Below are 10,733 nucleotides of genomic sequence, written 5' to 3' on the forward strand. Positions count from 1 at the left end.
TGATGTGTATGATATGTTAACATTTTGGCAAAGGTAATTATACAAGTATAACATTTTATACCAGCCCATGTGGCTGTGTCCCACTTTGTGATTAAAGCTGCTGAGGTGGGTGTAGCTACCTTTACATAAAACTGTTTCCTATTGCAGCTGGAACATCATAGACACAAAATCCTCCATTATGCAGACTTGTTTTTCCTCTCACAGCACACACGCAGACCTGCACAGTGTCTCTACATTGGCCTGGATATGGTGTTGGGCTGTCTCGGTGTGCATAAAAGCAAACAGACCCACGCTGAGAGCATGTGGGTGACTGTCGGTGGAAAAATGAAAAAAGGAACTCTGTTCCATCTGTTGCATCCTTCCACCTCTGCACCATCACTGCCTCCTCCTCCACCTCTACTGAACCCAACCCTCCGTTCCTCCACTCTGATCTCGCTCACCTCCCCCGGGTCTGACCGTTCCAGCAGCGGTCCTCATTAGTGACGTCGGCAGCCATCTTCTCATCATTGCAGATGGTGTGTGGGAGGGACACCCAGAAGCTACGCATGGGTCGCAGTCGCTCCTTTAGCTCGGTAACCTACACGGAGGCGGAAAGAAATTGGTTGTGTTGTGACTCAGAGCTGGTTTTAAAGTAACCTTGTTTGGTATGGCTGGCTGGAGGAAGCATATTGAAACTGCAGTGCTGACGTTGGCCAAAGTGAAAAACTGACATGACACTGCTTCGGGTCAGTTCTTAAACCACATGTCTTTGATGTTTCATAAATAGATGATGCATATCTACCATCCTCTTTCTACCTCCTCTGCTCTTGGCTTCATTTATTGCCCAGCTCTTCTTTCATTTCAATACCACTCTGTGGTCACAGGAGTACTGTCTGGGCTCTGACCACTGCACTCTGTATTATTATTTTTTTTTACCAAGCTTAGACTTATTTGTTATTTGTCCTTTCTTTGCTTCCTGCTCAGTTGCTATGTCTGAATCCTGACTCACACACAGTGCAAACATTTTTGACATTCTTTATCGGGGTTTCAATATATACCGTATATAATAAAGTGAAATCACACTCAACCCGAAGATGACCTGCACAAAACAACATTTTTGAGTACTTAAAGCTGCACTAATCAATACTTATACAACAATTAGTCAAATTACCATGTGTAATGTTTAAAGAGTCGCTCGTCGTAGTGATGAACCCCCAGAGAGTTAACACCAGACTGCAGTTTCGCTTAGCTTTACAGAGAGTTTTAGAGTCTTTCAGCTCATTGTTTTGGTTTTCTGGCATGCAACTATAATGTTTTGGTTCCCTGCTCTCATAAATGTGGCTTTTCAGTTAAGACGTTCTAAAAAAATAAAATAAAAACAGTCCAAATGAATGCTAATGTTACTGTGTCTGCTGGATATGTAACAACCACTTTTTTCTAACAAGTTTTAAAAGAAGATGACAACCTGTAAATGTTGTGTTTGGAGCTTGGTGTGCTGGCCAAAAATCCATTAATGTTAAGTTTTAAGTGCACTATATTAAAAAAAAAAAAAAAAAAAAAATATGAATGGATAAGTAGCTACGACACCCAGTTTACACAAGGGTATGTGTCCTTCTCACCAGTCGGTCCAGGTTGGTGCCTGCAGCAGTGGTGGGTTTCTCTTCAGGGCTGTAGGTGCGGAAGGGCCTCCTGTTGCCCCCTGACTCCTTAGGTGAGCGTTTGGACCGTCCTGGAGCTGGCCTGGGGCTTCCACAACCTTGGAACACCTGAGGTAAACGACAACAAAAGCAATACCAGTGTACAGTAAACAGCTATGTAACAAGCATTTTTTAAATAAATATAATATAGATTTTTAATATACAATTATTGGGGCAACTACTGAACTGGAATCTTGCAATACAACAGAGAGAGATAAACCTTTACTGTCATTGAACAGAGACCCATACAACGAACTGAAGGTGCATTAGAGGCAAACAAGATAGACAAATCGCTAAAAACAAGAATAATTTAGGACATAAAAACACTAAGGACGGGACAGGACAAATATTGCATATGGTGTATGATTATTGTAATATTACGGGATGATAATTACCAACATTTTTAACATTGTTGAAATCGTTCTCCATAACCTCCTCAATCGCACTTTGTTGGTGAAAGGCAGCAAACCCATAAAGCGAAGGAAAAAGCATCCTGTTCCTTAAAGCACTGCTGCCACAAACCAGGAGCTTTTCTGTTTCTAATGAAATGTGGGTGTCTCTCTGGTGGATTAGCTGCTGGGATGTCTGCCATGTTTTAATCATACTGTGAGGCAGTCATGCTCTCTGTGTATAATTCCTGTCATTTTTGACTGCATGCTGTCTTATTAAGAAGATTAGAACCAAACAATAATCAAGATTGTAGCTTTGACTTGTAAGAGTGATTTTTATAAAGACGGTAGATGATCTTTATGCACTCACAAAGGTTCAATGAATACAAGAAAAACAGCTAGCGAGTGTAATTCAAAATGCATCCATTTTAAAAAAACACCGTTTTATTTCCCCCAATCATCTGCTTGCCTTAGTTGAGATGCTGACGCTGTTTTCCTGCATGTGCATGATGGCCTCCGACACTTTCACAGAGATGGAGTCAGCTGCAAGCTCCATATTGAACGGCCCCTCCAACTTCTCTGAAACCTGGTACAGAGCATCTGATAGAGGGCAGAGGGGATACAGAAATAGAGATGACAGGGTGATAAAGTGTGCTATGACTACATTTACTTATTGTCTGGTGTTACTCTCTATTGGCGGCATATTTTAGACCCTGATAAACATCAAGACAATGGTTTCCTGTGTCTGGAATCTCTCACTGGCGAACCAGCTAAAAAAAAGAGACTTGATTTACATCTGCGGTTACAGGATTGGAAGATTAGGAAGCAAGCCTCATAAACCTCATATGAAGGGAAGGGTGAAGAATAATGGTTGGATAAAAAGGGTACATGAGGGTAAAATGGGTTTGGGTGCGGTACACATGGACTGAGGGATAAAAAAAGGAAGGAACATGATGGGTTGGATGAAAGGGGAAAGGAAACATAGGAAGACAGATCAATTGTGAAGGGGCAGAGAAGCATGAATGATTAATGGAGGAGGAATTCATTAGGAGGGAAAGGAAGTGAAAGTAAATGAGTAACAGAGGGCAATAAAAGGAGTCTACTTTTAGGTATGCTCAATTTAATAATGATAATAATTCAAAAGGCTTTTAACTTATGTTTGGGTCATGACATGTTTTTCTTAACAATCTAATGTTATTAACCCAAAGGCTTTTTGTGGCTCTTTGAAATACCGTATGTGTGTGTGTCATGCACCTGACCCTAAACAACCCACTTAAACCACAACAACATATTAGGATCCCTCACCCACCAATGAAATTGTTCCATTCAGTGTCGAGGTCACCCTGATTGGCTAAGCAGCCCTTCATTACATTAAGGCACAGGGAGTGGCAGGGCCTCAGGGAGGGCATGCCTCGACACAGCGGGCAGTACCACTGACGCATCAGCCCACGCACACACTCTGAATCTGCAGTCAACTGAAACACAAAGCAGTGGGTCAAAGAGTTACAAGCAAAATAATGAATCAACATTATTAACTTTAAAACTATATAAGGGGACTTCACATTGGCAGCTACACTGTTGGAAATGTTTTAAAGTGCAGAAAAAAAAAAGAAAATTTCATCAACCAATCCTGTAATTTGTTGATACTAAAAAGGGAGAAGGGAAATAAATATATATCGTATGTATGTATGTATGTATGTATGTATGTATGTATGTATGTATATATATATATATATATATATATATATATATATATATACACACACACACACACACACACACACACACACACCTCTCCTATCGTATGTATGTATGTATGTATGTATGTATGTATGTATATATATATATATATATATATATATATATATATATATATATATATATATATATAAATAAATAAATAAACACACACACACACACACACACACACCCCTCTAAAAAGTGTACAATTATTTACATAAAAATCTTGTCAATGCAGTTTTAAACAGCAGAGCAGACAACAGTACAAGAAACAACTCACCTTTGTTGCTTTGTTGACAATATCCCGACCAGTAGCTAAGCCCTGAGATAGTGCTCTGGCTGCAATGAAAGCTCTCGACACCTGAATTTAAAAAGAAAAATAGCAAGATATAAGATTAGCTGAACAATCTGCACATCTGGAACTACAATTATTAACTATATGTCATCACAACACACATACTTGTACACGCAGTCTGCGGGGCACATCCCCAAATGGCTGCAGCTGTTCGGCGTGTTTGCTGACACACTCCAGGTAGTCCTCACTAAACTGATACTGGGGGTTAACCAGAGAAAAGACCCGTTCCACCAGTCTGGACCAGAAATCTGAGAGAACCTCTGACAGACTGACACTGCCCCCTGTGGACACAAGAACAATGGTCAGCATACAGTATCTGTAATCTGACAAAAACCCTGTTCCTGCAGAGAGGAAAGAGCATCGGATTACAGTAGGGGGCATTTCAGCAGAGTGGATGATGTACGTTGTTCCGTAAAACTGAATTAGGCTTTTCATCTAAAAGCACGATATCCTTATACAGTGTGGAACTATGATGCTCATTGGGCCAGGCTGAGGTTTAACTAAAACATCAATCATTATCTGGTCTCTTCCATGTCAACTGATGCATGTAAACCCACCAATCACACTGTGAATTAGCCCCTACTACATGACAGCTGTATGCAATTCCACGGTTAGAAAATACGGTAAGACAAATTTACCAGACTTTTGTTATACTAACTGTTTACTACACACACTGCACTAGCTGATTGGAGAGCTTTAATAGACCGTTTAAAATATTTTTTTAAATGCCTTGATGCTGTGAAAATGGTTCAATGGTTTGGGTAAAAGTTGAGATGTAGTTGACTATGGGGACATAACACACAGTTTTTAAACTAACTAAATAAAAGCCGAGGAAGAACCAAACTAACACAAATCAGTGTTATTTGCTGCTTTGAAACCTATATTGTCTATTAAACACTATGTTTCCTCATTTACTTCTTCCTTTAAATGTGCTCGTCATTCTCTCTGCATTAGTCAACTGGCAGACAAAAATCTGAATGTGACTCTCCAATCTGTAGTCTACAATACAGCCTCAAATTAGTTATACATGCTGTTTGGCAGACAAAGACAGGTTGACTAAGCAGCAACAGCCTGCAGACAGACTCGCCAGCGAGCGGCTGTCATGCCAAAACGGAGCGATCCGGAACAGAAATAGAAACAGTCATCCGCGGGATTCCAATTCTCTCTCTATTTTTTCTCCAGTTCTTCTTGGCCTTTCAATTCTCCTCAAAAGAGAATGCTGGCTCTTTTCTGCTGCCCAGAGCGGCTGTGGATTTACCACAACAGAGATGTGGACTGATAAAATGACAAACTGCCAGTGGAACAAGGAATCATCACAGCTCTTTACCAGATTACTTTACCATATTTAACCAGACCAACCAAACATAGTTTTTTTTAAAAGACATATCTGCATTGATTCAGGCCTCAGGGTGCTGATGGAGGCCAATGTAGACTACAAGGTTGCTTGCCTGAATAACTGTTTCCTGAGATGGGGTTGTTGTGCAAAAACAACTAAAATGTGTGCTCATTTCCTTTTTAGATAACTTTTTTGGCATTTTGCATTGTTTGAGAGTAGAAAGTTGAGAGTAGAGATAGACAGGAAAACATGGGGAGAGCGCTGTGAGGGGGGGTAAGCAAAAAAATGAGGAAAATCCCATTAGGCCTACACAGTATGCGTCTTAGACCACAAAATGACTGTGAAGCCCCTGATTTCATTGTTGCCAAGTCAAATTCAACCCAACTGTCATCCCTTTGCAAAGAACATTAGACCATCTGAACACATAAGATTGAAGTGAGGTGGGTAAAGTGATTAAACTAACCAGAATAATATCTGCCCAGCTCCACAAACAGCTCCTGGAAGACGTGTGCATTCTGGGTAAAGAGCCGGCCGTAGGTCTTGGTAAACATCTGGTTCATCGACTTCTCTGACAAATCTATAAGCTCTCTGAAGAACTCTGCAGACAGGCAGGAAAAGCTTTTGATTAGATACAGTATGAATCCCATATCTAAACACCCACCTATTTCTCTTCTAATAGCTAAGCCAGGTTTCTACGTATGTGGGCGCTCAATCACCCCCTCCCCTCCAAGATTAACAGCTCATAGGGAAAGTTACATCAGATCCCACACACACACACACTGGTAAATGAGTGCAACAACGTGTACTCGATTTAGGACTTTAGGACTCATATGCAGTCTCCCACTCCTTCAGCATGTTTAAATGATTCATACCGTACATTATATAAGAGGATGAGGAGGGAAAAAAGGTGATAGCAGTCCACAGCAGGTAGGAGGAGAAAGTGTTAATTCAGCGCTGTGGCTGCTACAAACCTTCAGCCATACATACAGAATTTGAGACAACGTGGGCTGAATTCTCTGAAATACAGGCACTAAAGCTGTCTGGTTGGGTATCCCCACAGTGACCATTTGTTTAAAGGCACAGTCCACCGATTTTACACATGAAGTTCAGTTTACAGGCCACGGTTAGTCCGCTAAAACGGTTTTATGTCTTCTGTGGCTCTGGAGGGAGTACTCAAAAGTCTGAGCTCACCCTATTGATGTCATAGTGATGTCATCAGGGTTACCTCAACTACGCTTGGTGTCTACAAATTTACAATTACTGACAACAAACAGAGTGTCTGCATTACAAACTGGAAGTGTGCCTTTTAAAAAAATTGGGCATTTACCAGGCACAAAGGGTCCAATTAAAGACGCTATCAAATTGCATTATGGGAAACGTAGGATCCAGTGTTTCTAGAGCTTAACCCATATTAGGGACTAAAAATCAGGATATCTCAACCTCTGCAGCTTCAATTGGGACAATTATTTTTTATAATCAATCTCTTGTGAGTCCCCCAACTTTATGAAAGTGCAATACTACTTCTTTAATTATAGCAGTTATGTGTTGATTAAACATACATAAGAACCTACTAGAGTCTCTGCAATATGCATGCATTGCTGTGCTTTTAGCTTTCAAAGTGAAATTGAGTTTTGTGGCTTAGATATCCGACCATCTAAGACGAACTGTGCAGTCACGGAGCCTAAATACGTTTTTAATCAGCTGTCACTCATCGCCACTAACTTGGTAGATAAGGAGGGTGAGACAAGGAGAAGCCAAGTTCAGTTTTTGTCCTTTCCCCCCCAATATATCAAACCAGATAATATTCCCATCAAACATAATTATTAACTGTACAAGCCATCTAGTCTCGCATTGCCAGACCTATCTCCACAGCAATGCGGCGTAAGACTTACCATCAAACCTGCGGTGTCTCTGGGTAAAAGTAGTCAAAAGGAACTGGCTGTTTTCCTCGACAGCTTTGAGGAAATCTCTCTCGCTCTGCAGGGCCAGTGTCTCCTCCATCTGACTGGAGCAGCAGGTGTAGTCCTGAGGACAGAGCCGCAGGTGCTCACCTGGAAGACAAAGGTAAAACCAGGACGGAAGAGAAAGAAGGGTTAGGATCGGTCACATTTTGAAACAAATGTGTAGAAATGTGGTTATTTTGGTTTAATGGCATCTTTTATGATTCTGTTTTGTGGCTAAAAAGGTGCTATACAAATGATTATTATTATTATTATTATTATTATTATTATTATTATTATTATTATTATTATTATTATTACCTCAACCAAAAACAAGGCCTATTCTCAATAACGACAGTAGGTCTTTTATCAGGTCTAAGCAAATGTTTTTAGTGAGAAACTCAATTTCTCCACTCAGTCTGTTTAGTTACTGTGGGGAAATCGTATCAAAGATAAGGGTGTGATAGAAAATTGTAATTTCCCTGCATGAATTATTCAGCTTCAATCTGTCTTTCTTTGTCAGCTCAGGATGGGTCTTTGATATGTCAGAGGTAATGATATGCAAACGACAACCAGGGGAGAAAGATATAAGAAAGGTTTGAATTCTTTGTTTCTATAATTTTACATCTAACATGAATATACCTACTGTTAACACAGTCGAAAGTCTCCCAACTCCACCCTTGCTGATGTTCCCCTCTCCCTCTTTTGTTCTATCTGTGTGTCTCAGTATTAGCCCTCTCTCATCCCTCTATTTCCATTTCTAAACTGCCTCTCTTCATCCTTCGCTCTCCCGGCCATCTGCTCCCTTGGCCCACGGGACAGTGAGCCAAGACACGCACACGCACACACACACACACACACACACACACACACACACACACACACACACACACACACACACTTCCAAGAAGTAGACTACATCTTCGGCACTTAAGTGCTCCATCATTTGCTCCTTCACTTGGTCAGACATCCTCATTTCAAGATGTCCACCTACTTCCCCTCTCTCCTCCTCTCTCCTCTATCCCACCCACCAAAACTTCAAATTATCCAAAATCCAACAATTTTTTTAATCAGCAGATAAGATTATCACCAGTGAACAGAGCCTATGGATATGCAGGGATTTAGCAGTGGGCCAGTAGGCAAAGACTAATTAGGGGCGAGGTTCTTTGTTGCACCGGTGATGGCAATTTGCTCATCCCCTTAATCATCCTATTTAAACAGCACGAGGGGAGGAGGGGGCGGGTGTAATTTGTTTTAAACCACCCTGTATTGTTTCTCTTGAGGAAAACTCACCATGATATTCCTACATTGTGTCTCTGGTGGTTATTAATGAGTTTGTGCCACCTTGTAGCCTACTTTTAAATATCACTTTTCTTAGTGCGTTTGTTATTTTACGGTATTTTGGCTATATTATTACTAATGTTCCTATAGTAAATAATTGGTGGTGGTGAGCAGCGAGTTTATATAGGCCTAGTGACCTTAATTTGCATAATGGTGTTTTTTTGGGTTTTTTTTATATCCCTATTGAGACAGTATGCTGACGCACCTACATTTCTGCTGCGACGTGTATCTTAAATGTTTTATACGCTTGAATTAGGCACACATTTCTTAACAGATGAATATGTGACTGTTCTGCATGACTCCCCCAAACTCTAATTGTGTATTATCCCAACCGCAGGCTAGATGTGGAGTCTTACCGGAGATTTGAGTCAGCGGAGCGGTGCCTGTGCTGTACCCCTTCTCTGCGTACACCTGCCGGGTATCGGCGCAGCTCCTCCCCGAAGCAGCCACGGCGCTCCGGGTCCCGGACAGTGCACAGACCGCGCAGAGCAGCACCATCAGCGGGTACACGGGAAGATTAAGCCGGGTGTCCATCCTAACCGCAGAACTCATAAAAAGACAGCAGGAGAGAGGGCGGGTTTATATAAAACCAGACGGGTGCAGCACCTTATAAATGAATTGATGAATGGCCGGCAAAGATGCAGGAAAAAGTAAAAACCGTATCCCAAATCGTCAGTCGCTTAAAAGAGTCATAGTTTTCCCCTATAAGTGTAATGAAAAGCTGCATCCGGGCTGGTTTTTTTTTTTTTTTTTTTTATATCACACATATGTCTCTATCGACCGTGTCCAGTTAATTTGTCCTTCCTGGGAGATCCGCTGTTTGCCTGTGTAAATGTAAAGAGATTGTGAATGGGGCACTCCCGTCCCTCAGCCTCATCTAACCATCTAACAGCCAAACTGCGTAAAGTGTACAGAGGTTAGCATGAAAACACCGGAAAAGCTACTGTTTTCAAAATAAAAGCCAGGGCATGTTTATTTGTTGAGCTTTTTTTCTTCTTCCAATAAAGCATAGACTACATAAGCTATACAAATGTAAAATATGTAAAAGACTCACAAGCCTGTATAAAACTCGTATTAAAAGATGGTAAAAGTAAAATAAAATGGCTACTAAAACTGTGCTTAAACTGATCAAACAAGACAATAAAAGGCGCCTGGGTAACTCACCTGGTAGAACAAGTGCCCATACAGGTTTACTCCTCGACGCAGCGGCCGCGGGTTCAACTCCGACCTGTGGCCCTTATCTGCATGTCATTTCCCCTCTGTTTCCCCTTTCATGTCTCAATCTGTCCTATAAAAATAAAGTCCTGAAATGCCCAAAAATTATCTTAAATAAGTTTAAAAAAGACAATAAAAATTGCATTGCTGTAAGATATGAGTAGTCCCAAACTGCTACATTTTAAGCTCTTTTAAAAAATGTATAGCCTATAGTTAATTTCTTTGTTTTCTATATTGGAGGATCAACCATAACAGAGGATAAATCAACAATTTACAGTATGTTCCAAAATCATGTTAAATAGTTTGCATTTGGTATAGCATAATTTATGGCTATAGATGTTTCCACTCTACTATAGCTGAATTAAAAAAAGTTCATGTTTTTGTACCCAAGGGAATTTTTGCAGCACCACTGGTTGGGATCAGGGCCATGGAGCTATGTTGAATAACCTTTGTTGACCTATTCACACTGAACATGTGTTTTCTCCCTGGATCTATGCCTTGTGTGGAAGGTTTATGAATCGTACATCGTAAATTGTTTATAATAGTCCTACCCTGACATTTTTACATTTTTTTTCATTAAGGTTTGTCACAGTTTAAATACGCTGCACCAGATTTTCAAAGTGGCATAGTTTTAAGCAAAAGCTAGGCTAATTGAAGCCACATGAGAATATATCATTCTTGCATGTAATACACTGGCTGCATTGAAAGTTTATCTGCTACTGTGAGACAGTTTGACACTGA

General features: G+C 40.7%; 1 protein-coding gene across 1 annotated transcript in view; it reads right to left on the minus strand.

Moving 5' to 3' along the window:
* The window catches only part of gpc2 (glypican 2), a 13,915-nt gene extending 4,268 nt beyond the window's left edge, over positions 1–9,647 (minus strand). Inside the window, exons 1-9 of the mRNA XM_028589375.1 lie at positions 9,134–9,647; positions 7,389–7,547; positions 5,960–6,094; positions 4,266–4,441; positions 4,086–4,166; positions 3,375–3,540; positions 2,535–2,665; positions 1,599–1,745; positions 441–577 (exon numbers count right to left, since the gene is read on the minus strand). Of these exons, the coding sequence (XP_028445176.1) occupies positions 441–577; positions 1,599–1,745; positions 2,535–2,665; positions 3,375–3,540; positions 4,086–4,166; positions 4,266–4,441; positions 5,960–6,094; positions 7,389–7,547; positions 9,134–9,329 (1,328 nt within the window). The 5' untranslated portion in view covers positions 9,330–9,647. The remainder of the gene's footprint in view (positions 1–440; positions 578–1,598; positions 1,746–2,534; positions 2,666–3,374; positions 3,541–4,085; positions 4,167–4,265; positions 4,442–5,959; positions 6,095–7,388; positions 7,548–9,133) is intronic.
* Positions 9,648–10,733: the final 1,086 nt, after the last annotated feature.

Source organism: Perca flavescens, chromosome 10 (genome assembly GCF_004354835.1).
Source record: "Perca flavescens isolate YP-PL-M2 chromosome 10, PFLA_1.0, whole genome shotgun sequence".
Lineage (NCBI taxonomy): Eukaryota > Metazoa > Chordata > Actinopteri > Perciformes > Percidae > Perca > Perca flavescens.